Raw genomic sequence first — 27954 nt, forward strand, 5'->3', positions numbered from 1 at the left:
CTAATTCCAGTGCATTTGCCTTGTTAAAAAAAAAAAAAAACCCAACAGTTTAGATAACAGTAACTGAAATTCATATTATAGCATATTAAAACTAGTGTTTCTCAAATCACACTAAAATTATATGCTGTTTTAGTTAACTCTGTCTTAAAATTGAATGTGGTGATAGATCATAAATGGACACTACTGAATAAGCAACAGCTAGTCCTTTCCATTGTGAAAGGCCCGTAAATTAAGAATTTATCTAAATAATTTGTAGAATGACTTGATTGACTTTTCTACTTGGACAAGCTTTCCCTGGGTGTTCTCTGAGTGAATGTGTGTAATAGTTTTTTTTGTGTTCTACTACTTTCTGCCTGATCCTACAGTGAAATCCATAATTCTGTGTCTGAGTTCAATCTGTTGCCATGGGAATAATTCCAGCTAACTTCTGCATTACAGTCCTACCGTGGGATCGCATAGGAAGAAACAGCCAGTGTGGAACAATCCCAAACAAAATATAAATCTTTTGGTAAATACCAGAAATGATAGTAGTATAGGAGTAAGGGTAGAGTATGGGGATGTGTGGAAAAGAATTCTCAGCATGTGGGGTTTTTCCCTCACTACAAAAATTAAGGAACATGGTCTCCATGAAGAATAAAAAAGTGATGGTACCAGGAACTATCCTGTAGGTATCAGTCTCACGTGTTCTGTGTATGATGTATATTCCACTTAAATAACAGAATGTCTCTAAAAACCTGTCCTGTGTCTTTCTCGTAGAAAAGTGCTACTTCTTACTGACGTATGTGTTCCATCCCTTCTCTGTCCACTTATAGATGTACTCCAACAGAGTTGCTTTAAGTGACGAATTCATCGCACTGCAGCCATTGTCCAGGGCAAGGAATCAGCTGAGCAAAATTAGGTAGAGTAGGAGGGACAGTTCCTCATCAACTCTTATGCATGCTGCAGGCCAACTAACCAGCACTGAGAGAGATGGGAAGAGGCATGAATATTAGTGGGTTGAGAGGGCAATGTCTATAGTGCAGATTCTTTCTATTTGGCATCTTTCTTGGCTTTGCTCTGTGGTTTCAGGCCAGTTGCTTCTCCTAAGTAGCATGTGTTGGACGTTCTCACAGGGGGAAAAACCCTAGCATGATGCTCAACTTACGTAAAGGCAGTAAACCTAGTCCTCCTTGCATCCTTTGTTAAAAATAATCAGTTTTTAGCATGGTTCCCAATGCTTTTGATTTATGTGTAGTCAAAATTAACAGTGCTTTCTGCATGTTGGACAATTCAGCTTCATAAGGCCACAGCAGGAAGGTCCATGTGTGTTAGGAAGCCAATTCTTGCAAGTTGTTTGCCCATTTTAATTTGCTTTTTACTTGTGTTGTAAGTGCAGAGAACATGTTTTTGGTTTGTGTGTGTGTGTGTGTGTGTACTTATGCAGCTACTAAGGCTTTTAACGTTCTTGCTTCTGTTCAGTGCATCTATGAAGCGAGTGGTGTTTTGTTTTGTTTTTAAATGTATTATGAATGTCTTCTGTCTCTAGAGGTGTCTGGGTATCAAGTACAGGAAGAGATTAAAGTGTGCTTGTCTGTCTAGGTAAAATACCAAAATGCTGAAACTTTTCAAGTGCACCCAAACTAAGTATGTGAAATACTGTAGTACTTAAAATCTATAATTGTAAGCATAAGGCATACACAAGGATAACACATCTGACCTATAACAAAGATTTAAGCATCAAATTTTCATCTCAGTCTTATCCAGGGCCCCACTTTTGCAGCAGCAAATAATTAAAGGCACAGGTTTTCTATTCTTTGCAGTTTTGCTTAGATTTGAGGCTCAGCTGATGTTTGCAAATGATTATAGGAATGAATTTTCATCCCTCAAAATAGGATAAAATTATAGAGAGGAAGCTGACCTTGGAAGTCAAGTGCTGTACTTTAAGCAGATAATTGAGACAATCATGACTCAAATCCTAAGGTATATCAGTTATATACTTTGTAGTTACTCTGCCAGCATGGGTTAGATCACCACAAAAAGAAATGTGAAATAATTATTCCGTTCTATTTGTTTATTATCAAGCAGTGGTACTTTTGATATGACTTACTAGCAGAAACAACAGGAAGGCTGTAGCTCAGATATCTGAACATCAGGAGAGGTAATCCTCTGAAAATACAATGCTAATTAATGTTTAAAGGAAGGCAAATAGGCAAGATGCTCTTTTCCATTTTGGTAATCTTACCAACTTGTCTTTATTTTTTTTTAGCTAAAAAGTTAGTCACCTTTAAATTGTTGCCCCATCTATATCATACAAGCACTTTGCCTTTTTCAAGTCATGTTTTCATTAAAACTTGTTTGCTCATGCTGGATCAGTACCATGAATGTCTTTGAGAATGTACTCCATGGATGTACCAAAGGAAGGGATTTATGACCTTGGGGATAAATAGTATGTGATGAGTTCTCTTAAACTGAGCAGCTTTGCAGTTACACTACTAGACGCTAAGAAAAATGTAAAGCTCTCTGCAAAGGCATCATTTGAATGTTTTTCAGTGATAAAACTCTAATATAAATTGCAAGTACATCTGTAAATTCCGTGATTCTGTAATTTTCTTCATACTAGATAATTAACTGAAAATATTTGAAAAATGGAGAAACTTTTGTCAGTTTGTATCTGATTATATGAAGCTGGCTCTAATGTAGGCCAAGGTTTTTAAACTTGGGCATCTAAAGTTAAGCACTTAAATCTGTTACGTATTTGCCTAACAGAGGTGGCCTTATATATGTATATACATCCATTCTGTCATTGCGAGGTAGAGCAAGTAAGAACCAGGGGTATGTTCACCCAAAGTAATACGAAACAAAGTAGTTGAAGTCTTCTCCTGAAGCTAGACGACTTCCACGTTTAGAAACATCAGTTTCACAGATGGCAAGACAACTTAATGCAGCCTGTTATTCGTGGAGCATTTGTGCAGTAGTAATTGTACTGCTAAAGTAAATGATGTGCAAAAATGAGCCTTTTTGGTTAAATGACTAAAACGACACACTTTCTACAGCAGAATGTCTTAATGCAAAAAAGAACATGGCCTTCCTGTGCAAGCATTTTTTACTTACATGCATAAAGTCCACAGGGGATTGCACAGGAGCTGAATTGCACAAGATGAGATTAAACTCCTTTAGGGCGTTGGTCAGTTCAGCAAAATTGTATGATACTGAAACAACAGATTTCAGTATGGGGTGCCAGGTGGTTCTTGCACCCACAGTATAGCAAAGAGCATGTGAATTAAGGGTATTTTATGTGGATAGTTACACTGTCATCCCTTTGCGATGCAATGCAAGAGAAGAATTTGATTGCTAGATTTGCTGTCTTATTCCAAAGGCCAAGGAGATTTGGAGATGCCGCAAAATAGCTGTCATTCAAGAGCCATTCTCTTGGTCAAGCCTGAGTCAGATTTCTTTGAAGTAGTTCCCACGTTTTCAGATGGAGCTTGGTAGCTAACTACTAAGTGAAACCATGATGTAGACCAGTAAGAGGAAGAGTAATCATGCCCATTGTTGTTATTCTAAGAGAGTCTCCATCTATCCTGAACAAAATACTTAATTTAGGAACAACTAAAGCCAGCAGACAATTTCTGTGAAGTCCAGTGGGTCTCTCCTCATCCCCGTCTTAAATAAACTTTTTTTTTTTTTTTTTTTACAAAAATTCTAAATGAAAAATTGGAAAAATCTGGAAATGAACAGTCAGTTCAGTAAGCAGTTAATTATATAGCAGTTGCCACCCCACTTCATTCGTATTGCTCCTCTAGGATTAACTGAATCCCGTTTTTTGTCTCTACAGTGTTCAGCAACGTATTCCCATATACTGTTTGAATTAGTGTATTGTTTTCTTAATTGTGCAGTAATTATACTGAAAGGAATATAGATGCAGGCCAAACCCAGTTTTGTGTCAACTTTTTCTGTTAGAAAAGGTTGAGTTCTATAGAAAAACTGAGTTCTATTAACTTGTTTTACTCTGCTCTGTTGGTTGCAAAAAGGCAACATTTTTTATAATATAGATGACATGAGATGTGTGGTGTTATGGAATAAATTGATTCTATGCCCTTGTAGGTTCATAACTGTGTACATACAATACACTAGTTTATATTTTTAATTATATAGTACAGCATCCGACACAAAGATCATCACGTCTCACTGAAAGAGAAACGCTGTTCTTGTGTTCCAGAAGGTTAACTGGAATTAGAATTTTCTCCCCATCTAAATTCCTGTTTAGACTTTTTACATTTAAAAAAAAAAGATGCTGTGAGGAATCAGAATGAAGAGGAAGCAGTCAGTTTAAGGCAGACAGGATGACGGTGGAAAGCAGCGAGGAAGTGGCTAGATGCCTGATGTCCCCATCAGCAGATTTTTCCTGTAGGTGTCCTTTTAGAATTTTTTACAAAGGAAGTGTGAAATGCAGGTTGATTTCAGCCTGAGGTACCCCATTAGAAGCATATTCCCATATACTCGGACCTTTACTGGAGTACCTCAGGCTGGATTAGAATTACTCTGTATTTTGGGGTCTCACTTGCCTGCAACTCGCTTTCAAGTTTTTATTTTAGGGGATTGTAGGCGAGGTTCCAAAACGATGTGCAGCAGAAGGGATTTATTCCAGCAGATCTTGCTAGTTCTGCCAAAGTGGATCTCCTGTCCACCAAAATTACCCACATCTAGTCTCAGCTTCTCCCCTTAACTCAATCGCTGCTCCTTACTTTTCTCCCACCTCCATGCACTCCTGCTTTTCCTGGCACTCTCCCTCTAAAGGCTGGAGAACATGGCTCTTCACACCAATTCCAGTCCAAACTCATTTTGTTCTAATTACTGCCTCGTTGTGATTCCTCTCCTTAATTATAGTCACATTTGGTTCTAGTTGGCAGCTCCCACAACAGAGCCTGGGGCCAGAAACAGGTCCCATTCTGTCCCCAGTGTAACTCAACCAGAGCCCACCCTTCCCCATAAATACCTCTGCACACCAGTAAAGGTCGTTCACAAATTATATTCTATGGTAACATTTCTATGCTCCGATTAAATCATTCATGATTTGCATGGCATTGCTGATGACGACAACTTCTGCACATCTCTTTTCTTCCACATAAGCAAACAGGCATTGTTCTATCGAGAACATGTCAAGTAGTTTTACAGATTAGTGTAAAAGTGATTACTGTGTTTTGTAAATTAACCTGAATGTGGTGCTTTATAAGACTTGTTGCTTTTCTGTCCTTCTAGATGGAAGCCGAAAAGGGTTCAGTCAGCTCAGCATGTGACTTTGCTGAAAGCAGGCACAGAGGGGAGGACAGTAGGCAGCTGCTAGCTGACCCATCTAGCCAGCAGGACAGTTCTTGCGTTCACTAGGTAGTACTCCCACTCTCCCATAATGTGTGTAGTCAGTCATGGAATCATCTTTAAAATTTCCATGCTTTTGACATTTACAAGAGAACGTACATAGTGGCATGTTTTTTTGGGTTTTTTTGCTTAACAGACCAAATCACTAATCCTAATGCACAGTCAGTATTTAGTTGTTTTATTTTCCTTGATTCATTACATTGAAGTTGTCCATTATCCTGTGAAACATTTTTCATTACAGCAACATCTGATACTTCACCTCTGAAATATAATTTGGAGGACACACGTAGGGTTTTCCAGAGAGCGTTTTGGACTCGGTCCACAATCTTGTGTCTCATTGCATTCTGCTCTGCATTTGTGCCTCTCTTAAATCAGGATGTCATCTTACATAAAATAAAAATATAGTCGTTTTTATTCGCAGAGGCTAAGATTTCAAGAGATGCAGGTGATGAGAGGAGATTCCTCACCAAGTGGGAAAAAAAATAAAATCTTGTTCCAGTGAGCAAATATAAAGAGAACAGACCACAAAAGAGGCTTCCACCCTATTTGTTTTCAGCTTGTGTCCTTGCCACACTCGTATGTTTGTCATTATTAAGAATTAACTGGTGTAGTTGACTTAAGGAAGGAGTGAGTTTGAGCTCTCGATGTGGCATCAGGTGTTCACAATTTGGGAGCATCAGAAATAGTACTTCCAGAGCATTTAGTGTCCACTCTTGTAAGGGGGGGATAAAAGTAGTGAACATGTGCTCTTCCTATGGTCACTTTCTCGAACAGGTGGCACTAATTTTTAAGTCCTGGTTAAAGCCTTGGGTACATAATAGGCCACTGTTGCGTAGCATAATGGCAGAGGGCAAAATTGGCTGTAAACTCATTAGAAATATTGTATTATACATTTCACTTTAAAAAAATGTTTTTTGCAGTGCAGCTCACCAGCTTTTAATGTTTTTGTAGCTGATACTCATTTCAAGGCTGTTGAGTGGGGGGGGTCTGATCCTGGTAAGTCTGATTTGCCCAGGAAAAGCACAGGATTCTAGGGTCAAGGGAGACAAAGGTGGTTTTATGCTCCCATGTCCTGTGGGCAGCTGTTTTTATCCTCTTGATACCAGTTTGTGCAGCCCTACTGTGGGGGGGTGGGCAAAATACAGCCTGCGGGCCAAATCTGCGGCGGGTCCCTTGGTCCCGCCCAGCACAGGCACAAGGGGCAGACCAGGCTGTGGTGTGGGCAGCCAGCCCCACTGCCCCTGGGCACTATGGCGCTGGAGCGGCACGGCAGTCAGACTCCGTTTCCCAGCAGCCCAGTGGCGGCAGCTCCTTCTGGCCGTCTGCTGGACCCAACCCCACTGCCCAGTCACCCTGGCCCGTCCAACCAGCACCCACCACCAGAGGCAGGACCCACGCAAGTATGGTGCTTGGCCAGGCATCCAGAAGCGAGACAGGCAGGTGGGGCCAGGGAGACCCCAGGATTTTGGGGCGGTGACAGCGTGGGGCCAGAGCCTGGAGCAGAGCCATGATCCACTGCCCACACAGCCCCGTGATGGGTGCAGGGTCCATGGGCAGGGGCGTGCCGGGAGCCGATCATGCCTCTGCCCCAGTCCCACACTCACCACCCCAAGATCCCACCCCCTACAGCTCCCTGCCCGTCCATTGCCCCATTTACATCCACCCAGCCAAATGCCCTGCCCACGTAGCCAGTCTTCAGGCCTGTGACAGGGATTTTTGCTGAACTATGTGGCTCATGGCTCCACACAATAGGCCACTCCTGCCCTATTGGCTGCTTTTTGTAATAGCCTTCAAGCGTCATTTATACCAGCTGGGGATTGTTGGGGTGCAGCCTTGCTTTGACTGCATCCCTGACACATCTTCTGACATGAACTCCAGGGGCAGGTAGCTCTGGCTCTGCACCAGACAGAAATCCCCACAGCTGAGTGGTAAAGGCAGCTTCATGTCTCCTTCAGCTCATGGAGTAAGGGCTAGGTTCTGGTTCATAAAGTATCTATAGAAAATGGGTTGCAGTCAGACTTACTGAACAGCAAATTGGTTTGTCACTAGCACAAATAAATTGAGAGGTAGTGTACATCTGCTAGTAATGGCCCATCTCTAGAGACTGAGAGAAAATTACAGGCAAGTATGTGGGATATTAGGGAATACATATCGTGTATAAATAAAGGAGTTCTTTTTTTTATTTGATCAAATAGCATAATATTTTTTCTGATAATGTATCCAATAAAAAGACTGCATATTCCTGAGTTGGAATCCCAACCTTAATGTCCCCCATGAGAGATTTTTAAGGCACTGTTCTGTGATATATTGAATCATCTGCTGAGAGATGTCACCAGTTTATGATGACTTTTTAAAATTTTGGTAGGAGCTGAGAGCAGTCATTGCTTCTGTGGGGATACTTGCTACTTCTTGGGAATAACCCTAGCTGCTAGCACAGAAATGTTTTACATCCTAAATCTTTGGTGGGATGAATTAATAGCTACCCTCAATCTGTATCTGTTAGCTGGTGATCATAGATATGTTTCTGATTAGAAAAAAAGATTTTAGTGTAAATTGACCCAGTAGGCAGTCAGATTATTGTAACTGTTGACAATATCTAGGATTAAAGTGCTTACCTCTCCATCTTTAATTATTGTGCTGCTTTGAATAAATGTTCTCTTGCCCAGTATCTATAATTAGGTATTACACTTCTCTCTGAACTCCTAGCATCTGTCTTACACGTATTGAGAGTACCTTGGTAGTGAATGTGTTTTATTTCTCCCTCACCATGGTCAAATGAAAGTTGGTTTTATTAGGCAAGCTGGAGTGAAGAATGTCTTTGAACTAGTACTGAGAGAACCCAAGTGAGATATTTGCTCAGCAGCCTGAATCACACTGCAGCCACTAGCTAAATGTTAATAAGTAGTATATTTTTTATTCCTAAACACTAGCATAAAAGCTTGGGGATCAGAAAAGTTTGAACAGCTGGGGTTTATTCCAAGGAGACATGAAAGAGGGTGTACCGAGTATTTTATTTTGAAAGAAATTCTCTTGCACACTGTCTTAGTCCAAGCCACAGGACATCTGGGAAATGTTCGTGTTTGGAGAACACTTGTTCCCAAAGTAACGACATCACTTACAGAATTGTATTCATCTACATCAACCACGTTAGCATGAGAGGTGGCATTTAGGCAGCTGATTAATGCAAAAAAATGCTATACATTTTTTTAGCCCATTTGATTCTTTCTTTACAGCCTAAGTGCAGTATTGTTTTTTTTGTTCCATCATGTTCATAGTTGCATAAAGAATGAACAGGGACATGTACTTGTTCCAAGAAGCTCACCTTTCAAACTCCAGCCCCTAATGGAAACAGTTTATTTCTGCTGTATCCTCTCTCATCAGATGCATTGTTAATATAATTGTACTGTGCTGAGCACAGTATATGATTAGTACTGAACCAGTCTCTGCTGATCCTGGCATACTACCAATGCTTCTGGTCACAAGTATACTATCTGCTGTGATGGTTCAAGCTTTACCTAGAAGAGATTATCGTAATATAGAGCTTTTAAAGCTATTTTGGCTTTTTAATTAAATCCTGTCTTTAGGACTATCCTTTGCAGTTCTTTTGCTTCTGTATCTGAAGTATTTACAAGCGTGTGATGCTTCTTTAACTTAATGTTCCTCACAACAATCTCCGGAGCCTAAGGACAACTGATAGATGTGCCGTCAGGAGGTGGGACCTAGGTGGGAATTGAAAAGCACACGCATGACGAAACAGGGCCTGGCCCCCTGCAGGTTGTCTGCTTTCCTGTCCACTAAGATGCCAAGCTAGCCAACTGGCTCTTTTGTGCCCACCCAGTCTTGCTAATTAAAGCTTTCCTGGTCTTTTCAAAAGCCTTTTGCACCTGTTACCTATCCTGCTGTCCCTCCTTCCCTCCCTTCCTTTAGCTGTAGCGTGGGAGCTATGATTTTCAGGAAGCTGCAGGTCTGACAGTCTGCTCTGAGATCAGGAGGGAATTTTTCCCATCAGACCTGCCCAGGAAAAGACCTGGTAGATTTTTATTTTTTTACTTTTGTTGCAGCACCAGGCTTAGTTGGATTAAAAGCAATAGGATTTGGAAGTTTAATGATAGAAGAGGCAAGATTGTTTGTTCATCAAGTACTTTTAGCCAAAGGCCAGTGCAGGTGAAGGTCAAAGAGCCCAGGTCTCAGAGGTACATGAGATGGTGGACTGCATGCCCATAAGAGAAGGGAGGCCTGAATTCTTTATAGACTGGAATTGCCTGCCTCTGGCAACCTCTAATACCTTCCCTTTTTCAGGGGACTGATAAGAAAGGTCTTTGGACTAAGCGTAGTTCTGTGGCAGGGCAAACAAAGCCTAACCAGCGTTACTGGTTCAGTTTTGTTATGGTGGGAGCCATTTAAGTACACCTGTCTGATGTATCAGAGGGCAGGTGAGCACACAGTACCCTTCCCAGGTGGTAAATTAAGTAGTTAAGACTTGCTACTGAAATGTGCATCTTATTTATTTGCCTGTAGGTTTCTTTTGATCAATATTTTAAACTATTTGAGTTAAATAGCTCCTGCCATAGTAGGTTTGTATTTCCTTTTGGAAGTGCAGGGCAGAAAAGGAGTTTAAATTATTTTCTCTCCAACTTTCAACAGTGCTAAGCATTTAGAATTTAATGTGGGCTGCAGTAAAAGAGTATTCAAGTCAAACCAGTCATGAAAGAACAGTGAAATCTTCTGACGGTCTCTGTGTTGTTTCTTTGTTGATTCTGGTTTGTTTCACGCATACTAACAAACTTCCTCCTGCTCATTCATGGTTCATTCAACTATTCCTTATTTTAGCATGAACGTAACTGATGGTTCTTAATGTCTCTTGTTCTTAGATAATAACCTATACAACAACCAGAAATGTTTTTGCTTTCCTCCCCACCTTCCCCAAAATGAGAGGTAAATTCTTTAGGTATGGAGTTAAATGAATTACAGGTTTACTTTTTGCAAGCTCCCATCCTTATCCTTGCTTCATAATGGGAGGCTTATCTAGCTAACGCAACATAAAATGTCATACTTGTGTCTGGAAGAAAAGACATTAGGTTGGCATAAAAAGTTCCCCTTATGATTTAATGGCTGTTGTTTAAAAATAGATACTGAGCCTGTTTGCTAGTGATGGGATCTGACTTCCCGCAGGAAGTTGTACTTTGTTTTTGAATGGTAAAAAAAAAATATTACTTTTAGATGGGTTGTTACATTTTACTCCGTCTCACTCTAAAGCCTCTCTGTTGCTGGTGGATGGTAAATACAATGGGGGGGATCTTCATTTTGAGGCAAATTGGCATAGCTCCACTGAAGTCATAAAGCTGTGACCGCTTACAGCAGCTGCCCCATAAGTTCCTAACTAGGACACAACAGCAGACGGCTTGCCAACCAGCCCACTTGCAGTCAGCAAAGTATCTTTCATTCCAGTTTGCTGGGTGTGCATGTGAAGTTGATGCAGAACCATGGCCATATGTTGAACAAGACCATCCAGAAGCAGAGTGAAACGATGTCTGAGAGTCAAAGTTTACAGTAAACAGGGGAAAAGCAAATGGCACTTTTGCTAAGGGGTCATAGTGATTTTGTTTCCTATAACATAGAAAAATATTAATAACATTTACCAACTTGCCATCTCTAAATGTTATCAGATAACTGGATAACTTATTACTCGCCTGTACAAATAACAATTCCTTTCTACTTTTCCCTCCACTTCAGCTTACTGAGACAGGTTCAGGTATCAACTGCTTGGACTCCATGTGCTGCTTCGCAGATGGGGAAACAGCATGCACATCTATTGGAAGAATGCTGGACCGACTGATAGGAAGATGTAGTCCAACCCGGGTCACCAGGTGTGGAATTTCTCTCAGTAGCCTTTGCTGCAGACGATCCTCCTATAAACTGGAACCTGATGAGCCTGCAGCGATAGAGGTTTAGCAAACCAGTTGCAGGCTTTGCGTAATTAAACAGAAAATGCTATTCTTTATAGTGCTTTTTTTTAACCTAAAAGATCAGTTTCTTGCTTTTTCAGAGTGCTTTTATTAGAAAGGAAGAAAATGGTTCTTGAAGAGACTTCTGTTGAAACTTTTAGTTTGGCTTTTCTAGTACAAAAATCTTGTAAATGTGGTATTTTCTCTTGGTTTGTACATCCTTCTCTTTAGAAATCAAACTTCACTGTGCTGTTGGTTTTCCTGATTTTAGCTTTTTGCCTTCACAAATCAGGACTTTTTTGTAAATTCAAAAGGTTTTTCCTTTCGTTCTTAATGTCAGTCCTCCAGATAGTCACACTTGAGCTTGCATTGCATCTAAAGATATACAAAAGGCTCACATTTTCCCCCTAAATATAACTCCATCTCTAAAAGATGTCTTTAGATTTTTTCATCCATCAGTGGGTATGAAAATTGAATATTTTTATAATATGACTTTTGTAATCTGTTTCTAAAAACAAATTCATTGACAGAGCAAAGCCTTCAAGTTCTGGCCTATTATTTCAGTGTGTTCATGTGCATCAAGTATGTCAGCAAATTCTAAGTGCCATTCAAAAGTATGTGCTAAAGAAATGTCATTTTCTTTAATTATGTACACTAAAACACCTATTGATGGGGAAAATACATTAGAATAAGCAGAAATACTTACAAAGGGTAATGCTGACTATTCACTTTGGGCATAGCTATGAAAAATTATAAAGCTATCTTAATTCCTGCTGAAGTAACCATTTCTGGAAAGTAAAGAGGGCTAGCTAACAAATATGGAATTATTTGGGGGTAGAAATAAAAATAACCTTTTGTACATCGTGGTCTGTTAACCTCTGAATGATATCGTAGTCCTCCATTATTTGAAAAGCCAAACCTGAAAAAAAATGTGCACTTCTCATTTACAAGGAGATTCACTTAATATTGCCACAACTGTCTTTTTGTTAAAGGATACGGTATCATTCATCCCGGTAAAAGCTTGTATGGGTCATTTATACTGACATGCTTAGTCAGTTCTGATTTTACCTTTAGGTGTTAATTCGGTACGTAGCACATCTCAGTTTTAACGTTCTTGTGTTAACACAGTGTCTGTGGTTCCAATCACTTCCTCCTACTCTAGCTTGCTTATGAAATTTTGTTCACTATTTCTATAAATCTAGGGGGTAATTATGCAAAATTGTCTCATTCCTTATAAAAAGTAAATGTTATGAACAAGTACTTTTTTTAATCAAAAATCTTGCTGTATAGAAAGCGGGCATGATCTATAAAATAAACGGTTTAATAGACTTTTTAAACTACAAGATGAGCACTTAATTGGTCTAAAATCAACATTTCTTTAATGGTTGCTGTAGGGATCTTTTATTTCACTGTTGTCCTCTGTAGACCATGCAAGCTGTGCTTTGCACCGAGGTAGAACTTCTATTTTCCATGCTGCTTTTTAAAAAATTTTAATGCCATTTAATAAGTGGTACTGCTTTTGATCAAAAATGTATTTTGGTAGTATATGGCTTTGTAAAGGTAGGTATGGTCTGTTTTCCATTCTGCTTTGTGACTTTTTTCAGATTTTTTTACCATTTTCTCCCTTCTCTGTGTGACCTTTTTTCCTCTCAGATATCATATTTGACAGAATATAAAGCACTTTCAATACTGCGCTATTCCTCGGGCTTCTTGTCTGTTGCCACGTGTCATCTTTTTCCAAAAGACCATCCCGTCTGGCTTAATAATTTTAAAAGTCCCATTCTTACTGCTGTTCCAGTGTTTATTATACTCAAATGGTTCTTTCACAACCGTTTCAGTTTCACATTAGCCCTAATCCTTGTGAAACTTTACAGGAACAGAATCCATTTGGTTTATTTCTTATCGTCTCTTTCTGTATGACTTCTGCTCCTTGCCTTCAGCATTTGTATTTAAAGTCTAGTCTAAAAGCCAAGTGGCAGTAGGAGGATATATTTATGTTCTTCCCCTACATTTGCCTTATAATATGTGAAAGTCCTTGAATGTTTTTGTTGAACATACCAATTACAGAAGTCATGTGAAGCAGTTACGAGCTGTGAAATGCTGAAGGTACAATTAAGTGTTTTTAATTCCCAAAATATATTTTACTTAAGGATACATCAGACTTAGGGACAAATACTGTTAATAGTTTGTTAAACAACTAATATCGTTAGAGGACCACCAAGTTCTGAGTGGAGTCGTCTGTTGTGTGCTGTGACTGTAGCATTAAACAAATGCCTCGTTCCACCCTAGAAGTAGCGGCATATCACGGGTGAGCAAAGTGCCACCTTTATATATGCGGTTTGTAAAAGCGCTTTGTCATCCGTCACAATGAAGGGCGCTCTTAAAAGGACCGTTGCTATGAATAGGGTTTGTGTTCGCACCTAATAGGTGCACGCAATATTCTGTCAAATATGATTTCTGGGTATGAAATTAAATGGGCTATCAGGACCTGGATGAGAACTGGTTTCTTTGATCAAGGTGGTACAAATGCTTGGAGTGGAGGGCATTAGGCATTGGTACTTAACCTCTTTGCTGTTGTTAAAGACATTCTTCAAAATCCATTTTTTCATGATTATATTCATCATCTAAACTAGAATAGAAATGTTTCTCACAAACAGGTGAACTGTCTTTGTGTGTCTTCCATTAGATAGTCTGTCAGCTCATCAGTCCATAAAATATTAAGAATTCTAGATCACGCGAGTTCTCATGATAGAAACCTGCCGTTAGTAATACAGCTGTCAAGGTACTTGTGTTTAGTAGTTGTGGAGAAACAGCAGATTTCTGACAGAGACGCGTTTCGGAGAATAAAAGTGTTTCTACTCGTGGCTGTCTCCCTTCACACCCCTGATTTTCAGTTTTTAATCTAAATACATTAAAGTTTAGTAATACTGCGGAAAGCAGAGGCATGTATACAGTTTCACCATCTAGAGAAGTAACGTGTTCAGGGTGAAAAGCGTTGTTTGTTTATATCTCAATCAAAGCCAGTAATAGCTTTGGGTATTTTTTTAATCTCCTGAGACACAATTTAGCTTAAAGCTAGCATAGCCAGTAGTCAAATATGTTAATGCCTGTAGTTAACTAATTAAGTAGGTGAAACCGGTTCCAAGTTAAATAGTTCCTGCATCTTCATTAAAACATAAAAATAAAATCACATTCCACAATTAGCTCTGCATACTCAGAGACTTTATTAGAATGATTTTACTATGCCAAAACTAAACTGTAGCATTCACTGTGCCTGAATCTGCACATACTTTAGTCCAGTTGTCTCAAAGCGTATTAGAACGCTAACGATGCAAACCCAATTATAAAAACGTATAGCTGTTGCAGTATCTTAAGCCACAACATTTAGTAGTTTTGCTCTCTCTGTATACCAACAAATTCACTCTTGCCATTTATGCAGTGCAGAAGTTTCAAGGGTGGGAATGAATTGTAGGCATCAGGACGGAATTAGCTGGCTATGGTTTTAAAAGGAATTTTTATTTTTGGCATATCATGACAAAATTCTTAATTTGATGCTTTTATAGACTATTCTCCTCTCCTCTCAAGTTATAGGTTCCCAGTCAGCCAAACTTCTCTTTTATTATTGCTTTAGATCATGGAGCTCATCGGATCCCTTCTATGCCAACGACCGAAGCATCTTGACTCTCTCCACAATGGACTCAAGTACTTGTTAACAGGGACATTTGTTAATGCCTTGTGGAAGCCATATGGTGCTCACCTACCTATACTAGGTTATAAGCAAGTTCAGTGCTATAACCCACCCTAGCAAATCTACCAGAATAATGCAGACTACTAAATATACAAACCTTGTGGTCTATCCCGTAGCATAGAAATGCATACAACTGAAGGTTGATCTCTCTTCTAATCATAGGCCTAAATTGCTAAATTGTTGCATATTAAGAGTGTGCTTTTTCTCTGCCCATTTACTGTTTGAGGTACCATTTTAACACATGGAAGTCCTGTGTCTGACATTATTTGGGATGTCAGGAAGAGGCAACAACCACATTTCTGCTCCCAGATCTAGGTGCCTGAAGGTACTGACTTGTTTTTAAGTCCAGTGTCATACTTTTAAGTAGACTCTTTTCCCCCTCTTTAAGACATTTATATATAGATATATTTATTCTACATTCATATTGTGCCATCTCCTTATATTCTTAGCAAATTGAAAATAAAGAAAGTTCTTATTTCTTCCATGGGCAAAACAGCAAGTAAAACATAGCTTTATGGTTATCCTACTCAACATTTTTGTAAAGCAATTGAAATGCCGTGCAGGCATTTGTGCTGGTGTAGAAATGGCAATAAACTACTAGCCACTTCCTATAAATGTCATAGCTTACGTAGACTGGAATGGTATAAAAAAAAGTTTACAGCTGCTGCTTGTTCTTTTCAAATAATATTCAGGAGTCGCTTGTTCTCTATTATGCTCTACGTGTTTTAATAATTACTGATCCTGATATGGAAGAGCAGGGGAGAAAGATGCATATGAAATGGATTCTGCATCTCACTGGCATAAATTCAGTAAATGTAAACAATTTAATCCTTTTAAAGCTGGGGATTTTTTGCATGTTTTATTCTTTCTAATGTATTTATACTTGACCATGTTGTACTTTGAAGACCTAATTAAGCATTAGTTATCTTCATCTGTCTGAAGGATCTGACACATTGATGGCAATGTTTTGATATACAAATACATCAATAAAAATAAAATTGCACATGTGTTACTTTGGACAGTATTGCACATTTTTTCAGGTGCATTTTCCAATATAATGTGTTTTCAGATTCTGGGACTGGATAGGAAGTCTTGCAAATTCATTTTTGAACAGGTGATATTGAGAGACACCAGCTAGCAGAAGTGTCAAATCAACTAGCTGCAGATGTTGAAAACTGAGAATTGGAGGACATTGCAGCAGTGATGCTGACGATCCCCCTTGCCAAGTCAGTTGTTGGCAACCCCAAAATGTATAGTTTGGTGGAAGTGATTCCACTGCTGGGACTGCATTTTTCTCATGTCGGCTTCAGGCTCCACATCTCCATAAACACGTGACATTTTTGAAACGCAGTAACTGGAAAGTTGCACCTGCAAAATTCAGACCTGATATTTGCTGCTAGCAAAAGCAGGCTGTTGTGGAGGTAGGACAGAGTCTGTCTTACCATGATCTTGCCTAATGCTACTTAGCCTGGATATTACACGAGGTAGAGCTGTGGGACACAGCGGTACATATGTACATACCCCCAGCTTGTCTACTTTGCAGCTGTCTTTTTGGAGTTGTAGTGCAGGTGAACTAGATGGCTTACACTGGTTTTCATAATGGAGACAAAACCCTCCATGGTGCACAAGCTGTTTCAGGAGGAGATTGTCTCCATTACCCAAGTCCCAGATTCTGTGAACTGGAACAAAAAAAATGATGTGCCTAATTGTCTTCTGAGGCTGAAGTGAATATGTTTTATTGAAATCAGTAGAGCAACAAAGCTCAGTGACAGGTGCATCGAGCCCCACACACTTAGCAGTGATAAAGCAATCCCATTTTTCAGTATGGTCCATGTTATCGGGATAGCCTCCTTACCACACATTGAAAATGCTCAGATTGTCCTAAGTTGAGATGCATGCATAATTGTGATTTCAAGCACCGAGATCCTCTGAAATTATTGCTTGAAATCAGTCTGGTATGTAGTATGAACAGCATCTGTGTTGAGATATTTGAGAGAACTGCATGGAGTCAGAAAATGTCTTAATTTTGTTGCAGTATAAAGGAAGGGTTGCCAGGTAGTGTTCCCTGAATAACCTTTTTGTGGAACTACAAAATTAAAAGAAAAATCTCTTCCTAGTTCTCTTGGCCACATAAGTTTCTTTATAACGTTAGTTAGGAGTCTGACTTAAACCGTCTCAGGAAGAGAAACAACATGCTGGTGTATTTATCTTGCCACATTTACCTGGGAAAGATCTTGGGAAAGACTTTCTTTAAAAAATTCTGGTCCGATATCTGCTGTTTGTAGCTGTTGTTGTTTTGAAAACATTATGTGTTAATTCCCAAAAGCAGTCCCATCTGTCCGTCATTCATAGCTTGCTTAATCATCCAGCGATTTTCAGTGTTGCCATGTAGTTTAATTTGTTTGTGTAATTAGTGTGTCATGTATGAAAATCTAAATTAGGGTCTCTCCCTAGAAAAAGGAAGAGGCTTCCAAAAAAGAACCCAGCTCCAAGCATTTCTAACAAGCCCATATCATACGTGTATACTTTGTATTTGGTTGTACAAATAAAAGGTTGAAGACATTTGTACCAAAGAAGCAACGTTTTAGCACTGAAGAATTTACCTTCATGATGTGTCTGTCAAAAATGTCCACCTCTCATCCCCCAACTGCCCCTGCTCCCAGGTGTAACCATGCATTTAAACGGCTTTTCCTGAACTTAAGAATTCATCTGTCTGCAGAGGTATACTTTTCTAGATGCAGTAAAACTTCATCAGTAATGTTTTATTTCCCATTAACAGGAATGCATACTTGGCTCCCCCAGGACTTGGTACTGACCTAATGGCTGCTTAAGAAGGAAAGCAACAATATTTTTTGTAACACGCCACAAATAATTTAAGATTGGCTTTGCTCCAGAAAGGTGCTTGTATATTTTTGGGAGTGTTAAAGTGTATGTTAAATGCTGATTTTTAGATTTGGTAGTACGTGGGATGTTACACAAAGCAGAGTTAATCACGCATGCTGCATTTTTTGTATCCAACCCTAACTATTGGTCTTTCTGATTAAGACCATGAGTCAGGAAGAACAGCTTGCAGCACCCAGGTGATGCACTAGACTCACCTTCAGCCTTGTCACCCATGAGGCATATACACAGGATTCCCAGAGGTGTGTGCTTTTACTGCGGTAAAGTCTACATCTCCGTGCACTTTAACACTGATGACATGACAGACGCAGTCTCCTTTTCCTGCATGGTTGAAAGCAGGACAAGGGCTCACCTTCTCCACAGCCACCTTTGGAATTGGATTAAATTCTCTGTAGGTCTTAGCACCTGCTCTGGGAAAGTTGCTTTTTCAGACGATGTATTTTCTATTGCTGAACATATGCTACCTTGCAGCAAACTCTCTAGAAACTATAAAATGGAAAAACAGATGGGAAAAGTGTCTTTTTTTTTTTTCCTTATAATGACTTCACAACCTAAAATATAACTAGTCCACTTTATAACGGGAACCCAATGGAAGGGAGTGCCATAAACTTTGACTTCACAGGTCCAGAATAATTTAATGTTTTCTAGTGCAAAAAGTTATTTTAAATGCTTTGTATAATGTATCACGGTAGGCAACTATCTTTCTTTATTGGAACTATTTGGTAACATTTTTAACATGGTTTTTTTATGACAGGGCACCTGTTGTACCTGTAGAAATGTTCTTGTTTTCTAGTGCAAGAAACATTGCATCTTTAAATAATGGCATCTAATCTATAGGATTGTTAACTGTTATATCTGACCCACGTCCTTTGCTTTTAAGATTAGGTTTCAAAATCTTGCGATTGATTTGTGGAGCACAGTATCCAGAAGCACTTAAATATCATGTATGTGCAAGCCCGCCTGGTTTGGAGCCTGACTTGTTATCTTGATTTCTCGTTGTGGCTGTAGTAGTGACGTGGCTCTAACAGAAGTTAACCCCTGATAATTGTGCAATGCTGCTGCAGTTCCAGATGATCACAATAATCTCCGATGGATTTACATAACTAGAGCTGGGCGAACCTTTCAGAGTAGGAAAATTTCCTCTATTAGCTCTTCATATTCAGATATCATTTACAGATGCTTCTTTGTAGATGTGTTGTACAACTATCCCCTCTTATGAGTTGCTGATAAGCTGTTTCCACTCCACTATTTATTCATTTTGTATTTTGCATGGCAGGTAATTTATCCCCCTAAGTTGTATCTGGTTCCTACTTTTTATTTGAATGACTTCACTTATAAACAAGGGAAATTGGAGATTTCCAAACGTGAATGCTTCCGTCACTGATCACATGTATGCATTCACACGAGGATTTGAGGCATTTCCGCTTTTCACAAACACATTCCTGCAGCTAAATATCTTCCGGCAAAGGTAATTTAATAATTACCCTATGTGCTGTCCAAGCTAAAGCATGTTGTCCATTCAAGTGAAGGTTTTTCCATAGCTGCTTTTGAGGTATTCACCTGGCTCTAGCCATAATACATCCCTCTCTTGCCGTAAGTGTAGATAATGATCATGCCTGTAGAAATCAGACTTGTTTGGTTGTTTCCAGTCTGTATAAATGCATGGAACTTAAATCAAGCCATGTAGGCTTGGAGTAAAAAGGCACCTATGGTATAGAGCATGAAGCGGTATATGATAACACACAAAAAAAAACAACAACCCCAAGCAAACCAAACACATTGCAGATTACAACACGGTTGTTTAAAAGATGAAAAGATGCAAAGTAACAGCAATTTTTTTTCTTTTTGAGTCAGCATTTATAAAAGGAATTGTTTCATGTATCAAAGGAGTCCGGTCTGATTTGTTTTTGGGGGCGTTTTTTTAGCAGTGGAATAAATATATTTCATGTACATGTTTGAGGAATAAAGAGGAATTATTTTAAACATAAAGCTCATTTTCAGGTAGGAGTAATATGTCATTACTACACCAAAGCTCGTATTTTAAAAAACGCTTAGCTGTAGTCCCATTAAAACCTCTGATTCTTCTGGGCGTGTAGAAACACAAATCATCTGGGCTTTTTTTTTTGTTTTTTTCTTTTTAAAAAGTATAATCAAGTGCTGCGTGTTCTTGGGGAAAAGAACATTGAATGATGCTCTGGCGGGAGGCATTGCCTGGTACCCAGTCGTGTGTTGATGTCAATGGTTTATTTTTGCCAACGAGGGGCATTAACAACTGGAAACTGTAGCAATAATTAGTACCAAGAATTTTGGACCTCAGACACTGTGGCTGCCTCTGATGTTCTGCTTATTGACTCTGCTCTCAGAGGATCTATAGTGTGCTTGTTGTACAGCTCTGTCAGGAAAATTGTTTTAAAAACAAAAGTTTATGGAAATTATATTTAATAAAAACTTTCACTTTTTAGCTGGGTCCCTTTGTTTTTAATTCTGTCATCTGCTGCAGACTTGGATATATTTGCATACTGTGCGTGACTTCCCCACCCAGAGGAGGTCAAAATTGCCATTGAGTTTCTGCACATCCTTCAACTCGCAACTGCTGATGGTTTTCTTGTCCCAAGTCGGCATCCGAGGAGGGATTGGGAGGAGGATCCTACCACCAGTTGTCTCCCCATGGAGGCACAGGGAAAGCACCACCGAAACCCCAGGTCCACCTGGCCCTGCTTGAAGTAAAAATAAGAAACAACTTGACTCCATAAACAGCTGCTACTTCTTGTTCCCAGCCTTAAAGTGTTAAAAGCCACCTTTGTGTGCACCTATTCTTTGCAAATGCATCCAAGGGGTGTGCAAGCAACTTTTGTCTGCTTCATATGTTGTAAATCACTCCCCTCCCCCCCCCCACCTTTATTTTTGAATAAGCAAGAGATGCCAATGCATTAAGTCACAAAGCAGAAGTTTGTGTGGACTGTTTTTCCTTCTGTCCTCACCCTCCGCCTGCGCCTCGGATCAGTAATACTATTTGATCTCGTTTCTGGGATGCATCTTTCCTAAAGTGCTCTATTGTGATATGAACCGGACTTTCCCCACTGCTGTTGGAAGAGCTGCGTGTTGGAGAGTGCAGCGCTTTCAGGTTGAATGCTGAGTCGGACACGGGACAGATGGGGAAGAGCCCCAGAGAAGCTCTATGCTAGTTGAGAGGAATAGCGAACGGGAAGCGCTTTGGTCTCCCATGGCAAAAGTGCGTGAAAACGCAGAGCCAGCCCCTGCTAGACACAGCAGAGAGAAACATCGAAGTGGGCTAAACCTCGTGTGCGACTGGATCCAGAAGCCCAGCAAGCTGACGGCAAATTGAACTGCAGCTTGCTGCTCCAGATGCCTGTGGCGACGCAGCCCTGGGGCCCCCGGCACTGTCTGCCCGGAGCCGAGGGAAGTGCACAGCTCTAAGGGCTATTTTCTCCTTGTGCTCTGTGGCCTTGGTACAACGGGGTGCACCGTAGCACTACACATTGCACAGGTGCTGCACGAGACGTTGTTATAGTGTTTTCCATTGCTGAAAATCCCAGCAATTCATCCATCCGTCCCTAAAAGGCAGAGGAAAGTATCTTGTGTGTTCTTAAACCATGGTCTTGTTCTTCTCTAAGGCTCTCTCACATCCTGCCCTGGGTATACATTGTATGTGGTAATACTTGAGCTACATGTTACAGTAGCTTATTTTTCTATTAAAAAATGGGTAAAATGCAGCCAAAATATTCTACAAGGGCTCTCATGGGTTGTATGAGAAGTGCTTTTTATAAAGCTTACTCCTTGCTGCCTTCAGCCCTGGTCTGCTTCCCACGTGGCCTCCCTGGTCTCACCTGCCTTTGGGCGGCCGGGCCAGAATGACGCTCGGGTACCTGTCTGTCACAGCATCTGCCACAGGCAAGATCACGGCCTGGTGAACTGCCCCAAGCAATTGCTTGCTGGCGTCTCAGGGTCTCTAGTTATTCAGCCTAGCGGGCACATCGGCATCGCCCTGCCCAGGTCTTCCTCTTACAAGTCAGGCCGTGGGCTTCATTAGGCCGCAAAAAGGCAATCGCTTCTGGACTGTGCTCCTGACCAACCTCCCAATATGTGATGGACTCTTCAGGCAGGAATTGTAACCAAAATAGTGTTGTGATGCTACTTCGTTAACTAGAATATCGTGCCCAGTTTTAATCCCCCCACCTCAAAAAGGATACAGATGAATGAGAGAAAGTGCAGAAAAAAGACAACAGGAATGATCAGTGGCCTGTATGAGGCTGGACCTATGCAGTTAGAGCAACAAGTGAGAGGGTAAACATGAGCAAGGAAGAGAAAGTAAAAAAAAGGATGTATTTACTACTCACAATGCAAAAGCTCAGGGGTCATACAGGGAAATGTGTAGGCAGTAAGCTAACAAAAAGAAGGGTTTGTTTTTTTCCTCCCCCACACCGTGTGCAACTAAAGTGGGGAACTTGGTACCACCAGATGTGGTGGAAGCTCATAGTTAAGCCAGATTCAATAAAACAAGAAGCTTGGACACACTCTTGGAGGAAAGGGGCAGCAGTAGCAACTGAGCACTGGAGGTAGGGACACAGCCTCTGAATCCCAGCTCCCTCCATGCTGGGAGCTGCAAGCGGGACAGGAACGGGCTGAAACCCTGCGCCTACTCTGTTCACGCCCTTTCAGCATCCGCTATTGGCCGCCAGGTGACATGAGACAGGGCAAGACAGACCTGTGGTCTGACCCACGACATGGCAACTCGTGTCCCCAGAGGTGCAGAAACCCACAGTAACCTGCCAACTGCATGCACACAACCCACACTCCACCTCAGCAGCCTCCCATTGCCACAGCAAGCCTCCCCTGGCCTCGCAGCTCTCCAGGGGCAGACTTGAAGGGGGGAGAACGGGATCAGACCTGAAGCAGGGAGAGGGGCGGGGTTGGACCTGAATTTGGGGAGGGGGGGGGCAGGGGTCCAGATGTGGGGGCTCCAGGCCCCCCCCTCAACCCCGTCATTCTTGACAGGTAATTTGTTTGTGTGAGAGAGAGAGCGACAGCAGGGTCTACAGGCACACAGTGGGCATAGCTACAAATGCATTTATGCTGGCTTAAATTTACTGCGTGGCAAGCAGGAATAAGATGGCGTTAAAGCACATTAACGCTCTGTGTGGACTGACCTGGGACTAAAGTTAGTCTCCACACACATACGTAAGGCAGCTACACATGCAGTACCATGCAGTAACTAATTGGGTAGAAATGTGATACCTACATGTGCTGGTATTAACGTTACACTTTACATTGCTGCTACACTTATTGCGCAGTACAGGCGTGCACAGGTAGTCACACACCGATACTGCACACCACTTTCAGCTATTGCACAGTAAATGCACATATGGAGACGTGCTCACAGTGTCTATGCACATGTGCATGCATATGCATATACATGAACACCCCCCCCCCAACCTCATCCCCCACATATATAGGAGACAGTACACCTGACCCTCCCCCCCAAGCCCCTCCCCCAACCATCACACCTTGCTCACACTTAAGAAGCAGCCTTATCAATTTTGTTTTCATGCCAGCCTTGAGGAATGCTAGGATGCTCCCTTGGGCCCTGGAGGGCAGGGCTGGGGCTGCCACTCTCGGAGGGCTCGTGCTCAAGGCGGTTGCTGAGACAAGGGTTGCAGACGCAGTAGAGCGTGATTTCTGCGCTGGGCAGTGTCCAGCACATTGTGACGCCACCATTTGTTTGGCACTTTAGAGCTGATGAGGGCAAGGGACTTAGATCAACTTCATGAGAAGAAGTACAGGACTCCCCTGCTCTAAACCTCACACCCTGGGGCAGGACTGAAAGCTGTCTGCTAGTGATGGCAGACTGCCCAGAGGTGCAGGTTTTAAAGCCCCTGCAGCAAAGGCAAACAGCTGCCTTCCTGGCAGCGATATGATCTTGCACTTGGGAGGACTCATCGCCTGCTCAGCCTTCTGTTGCAAGGGTGGACACAACCAGCAGCCATGAGGAGCCCCTGGGGGCCGTGTACCCATGCAGAGAGGACTGTTCCCGTGCAGCCCTCCGGCCTTGTGGGGAAGCCAGGTCAGATACAGAGCAAGTGGGGTATAGCGAGGGGATGCCCTCCTCTTCCTCGGTAGCTCTCTGGGATGTATTCCAACTCCTTCCTCCACCCCTCACTCCTGTGGGGCTCTGGTTTTCACTGCAGGCAGGCAGATGGACTGGAGAATGGTTTATTTTGGCCTCCCCTACACAGCCCCCACCCAAAACTGCTTCCCGACTTCGGCAGAGGCTATACTTAGGCCTTCACCTACACCTCTCCGGTCCCTTGCACTAGCACCTAAACACCTCATCCCCACCTCGGCCTGGTACTGTTAGGCAATGAACTGCTGGGGCTACCAGCTTGCTGGTTAAACCCTGGGGTGCTTACCCCTGCCAGCCTCCTCCCAAAATTTCCCCCCATGCACACCCCCCCCATTCACCTACTGCTGCTCAGAGATTCGGGTAGAGCCTCCTTGCCTAACACCGGGGCTCCTGCACCCTCCGCTACAACCCCAACATGAAGGGGCAGGGACTCCTGATGTTATTGTCACCTATGCTTATGCCTGGCAAATCAAGGGTGAGGGGGCACGCACATACACTTCTCCTCGGTCTCTCCTTCCCATCCAGGCCAGGTGGCAGCATAGCTGGAAGGGGGAGGCTCTTCACTGGTAAGAGGGCAAGGGGACTGCTGCTCGCAGTTCAAGTTTAATAGCAGGAAAGTAAGAGGCAGTCTACGCCAGGAAGCTGGCATCCCGTTAGGAGAGCACAGCGTGACAGACCTTGAAGACTGAGTGGGCAGCTGGAGACTGGAAAAGATGCTACAGCTGCAGTGCTGGCAGGGCTGTCTGCCCCTCTGGACGAGGTTGAAGCGGGCAGTAATCAGCCAACAAGAGCTACTGGCATACAAGCACCCCGTGCCTGGGTCTGCTCCACTGCCCTCTAGGACGTGGCCCAGTTGGATGGGACAGCTCAGGGACCAAGGGACTGAAGAGGGAAGCTGTTGCAATATGCTCATCGGCACTGAATGCTGAGCTTGCCTTTTTTCTCAATTAAGTTATAATCAATAGCTCTCCACCCCCCCAGCAGCAGCCTTCAGCCTCTGGCAAAGGCACCTAAACCATCACGCTTTTCTCGCCCCGTCAACCTCAACTGTAATGTTTTAATGTCGCCAGGCTAAGAGCTACTCTGCCCCTGAGAGTCCTGGGTGGGGGACTAATGCTCCAGCAAATCTTGCTGGAGGCTTATATGGCTTCAGAAGCACCAGATAATAAACTTTTGCACAGCGAGAGCTGAGCCGTTCAAGCCAACCCTCCCCCTGCCATCCTTCCTGCTGAAGTGCAGCGAGCTGTTGCTGACACAAGCCTTGTCCTCAAATGAAAGGCAGTGTTTGAGACCCTGCACCTAGATGTGAAGAGGGAAATCAAAGGGGAGGGGGAGCAGAGCAGCGCTTGGTGAAACCCAGACAGCTGCACATGCATGACTGGTGAGTAAATGCTGGATACTTACTGCCATGCAGGGGGATGTGTATTCAGAAACCCAAAAGGAACGACCGTCACCGTACTTTGGTAGCTGAACTATCCCGTGCTCATCTTCAGAGGTCTTTGAAGACTGCTTGAAAAAATTAACCTTGTTCAGCACAGCCAAAGTCAGGACGTGGCTGGTAGCATTTGACAAGAGCACCCTGCGTCATATTATTTACCCTAAGGATCTGCGCTGGCTACCCTGGGAGAAGTAGGGTCAGATACGCTCATCAGACAAGACATGGGGATGGCAGTGGTTTAGAAACAGGACTAAATAAGCCTTCAAGTGCCTTCCAACCCTATAATGCCCGATACCGCTGTACTCAGGATTACAGGCCTCTCGGCTACAAATTGCCTTTGCACCAGTAGCATGGAGAACCTCAATACCCAGGCAAAACGCTTTTTACCCCCATCCCCAAAAACCCAACCTTTACTCCCATCCTCCAAGAAATCCTACCAGCCTAATAAAAGATTGGAAGTCATAATCGAAGGATAAAATAGCAACTTTATGAAGTTTGACTGAAGCTGATGGCTACTTAAGTCAAGGGTTTGGAGGAGACGCAGTGAGTGACAACGCCTGCTGCACATCCCCAACCAGGCACGTGAGATTCAAAGTCATAACATGGAGGGCGGAGGTGGTGCCCCAATTTTTCATGGTGCAGGGGTACAGTGCCTACGGCCACAGGCCTGATCCTTGACTCTAGCTACCAGCACAACGTTGGTTAATTAAAAAAAAAAAAATCCAGGTTTTGAATGAATGAGCAAATACCTTTGTGCTTATGAGGAAGGCATGATGCTGGCTACCACTCAGGCCAGGAAGGGGGCCTCGGAGAAGGTGTGCTGGTGGAGAGATGGGTTGCTTTATACACGTCTTTTCGTTTCAGTGTCCAGCACAAGGGAGTCTTGCTCCGTGCCTGGGGCTCCCAGACATTGTTGCAATACAAATAAACTCTCTGGCTTCCTACTTCCAGTTAAAGCCACTGCTGTGGAAAAAACAGCGAATAAGTAAAGCCCTGCCCTTCAAGCAGTCGTTCGAAGCCTTTTGAGGAGCAAGATTTTCATTTTTAATTCAATTTAAAGATGCAGTCCTCTGGGTAAATCTCCCACATTTCAATTTACTAAGGAAGGGGTAATTACTTATTGTTTGCCCTCCAAACTCACAGCCAGTCTCTGGCATCCTGGATGATTGAAGCATCAAGGTATCTGCGGGCATCAAGCTTTTCAGCCCTTAAAACTATTTTAATCGATGGCAGCACAGACACTAGCAAAAGCATGGGCAGTAATATTGATTTGCTAGATTAAAAGATGTATTGCTTTTGGCAAAGGGGGTCCGACGTTTTAATTGCTGGAACATACTGCATGCTAGGGTCACTTCCTGAAGAGAGGGTGGAAACCTCTTTGGTCTTCTTTGCGCTTGCAACCATGCCTGTGTCAATCTAACTTCAGACATTAAGTGCCAACCTCAACCGTCTCCAAATGCTCTTTTCCATCATTTGCTCCATAAAAGCATGCTAAATATTACTGGTGATATACATGGCAGTATATTCCAGACTGCAACAGGAATTTTTACCCGTAATTGTGAAGCACAGTATTTAGATACAATGGGACTGGCATGCATTCAGACGTGCCCATAGTCGACTCAAAGCTCGACATCAGATCTGTTACTACACTGTTTTTACTTATTCACTATTTCTTCCATTAAGTATTTTCCTCCCATTGGAAAAGAAAAGACAGGATCCTTTCACTGAGGGATGCATCTCTCCTTTTGTTGGCTTTAGTGCCTACTAGAAAAAATAATTAATGCCGTCTCGATTTTGGGTTCTCTTTAAAAAATGCAACAAAGGTAAGTAAAAACCTTTCTATTCTGAATCGACATGAAGAACAGATGTTTTACCTTTTTTTATATTAGCTTTTAAGTTTTTAAAGTGACCGCTGTTCCATACTTTGCTTATTTGCAGCAATTAAAAAAAAAAAAAAATGAGCACACAATATGATCACTGGGAGGACCAGGGTGACTAAATCACAATCTGGAAGAACCCACATGGGAAGTTTTCTGAGAGGAGATGGGTCTTTAACCTAGCAGAAGAGGACATGAGATTGGAAGGGACAGAGAGCTGTCATCGGTCAAGACTGGACCCCTTTCTAAAAAACCCTACACGCCTACTGGTGCAAGCAGAAGTGGTGAGCCTGATGCAGAAGTGACTGGGTGAGGTTTTCTGATCTTTTTAACATATAAACATCCAATGTGACCTAAGTTTTTTTGTTAAGCTCTTCAGTCCTTGGTCAACTAATCTAAAAATGCATAAAAGATTAGCACAGGGTCAGTTAACATGCAACAAAACACTTCCAATTTAAAACTGGATTTATAATATATTAACTTAATAGATCCATAGCACTGCTTGCAAATATGCCCCTATTACAATACAAACTCTTGTAGCGATTCAA

At 42.0% G+C, this 27954-nt stretch overlaps 1 protein-coding gene across 3 annotated transcripts in view; it reads left to right on the forward strand.

Annotated features, from left to right (window-relative positions):
• ATP11B (ATPase phospholipid transporting 11B (putative)) overlaps positions 1 to 20410 on the forward strand; it is a 107415-nt gene extending 87005 nt beyond the window's left edge. Inside the window, exons 29-30 of one of the 3 annotated variants that reach the window (XM_014606195.3) lie at positions 11089 to 11222; positions 14932 to 20410. In XM_014606195.3, the coding sequence (XP_014461681.1) occupies positions 11089 to 11222; positions 14932 to 15013 (216 nt within the window). In that variant the 3' untranslated portion in view covers positions 15014 to 20410. Of the gene's footprint in view, positions 1 to 812; positions 899 to 11088; positions 12644 to 14931 lie in introns of those variants that run through there. The other 2 variants (XM_019478449.2, XM_019478448.2) reach the window with 2 other exon arrangements.
• The last annotated feature ends 7544 nt before the right edge of the window (positions 20411 to 27954 follow it).

This window comes from Alligator mississippiensis, chromosome 7 (assembly GCF_030867095.1).
Source record: "Alligator mississippiensis isolate rAllMis1 chromosome 7, rAllMis1, whole genome shotgun sequence".
NCBI classification, from domain to species: Eukaryota; Metazoa; Chordata; order Crocodylia; family Alligatoridae; genus Alligator; species Alligator mississippiensis.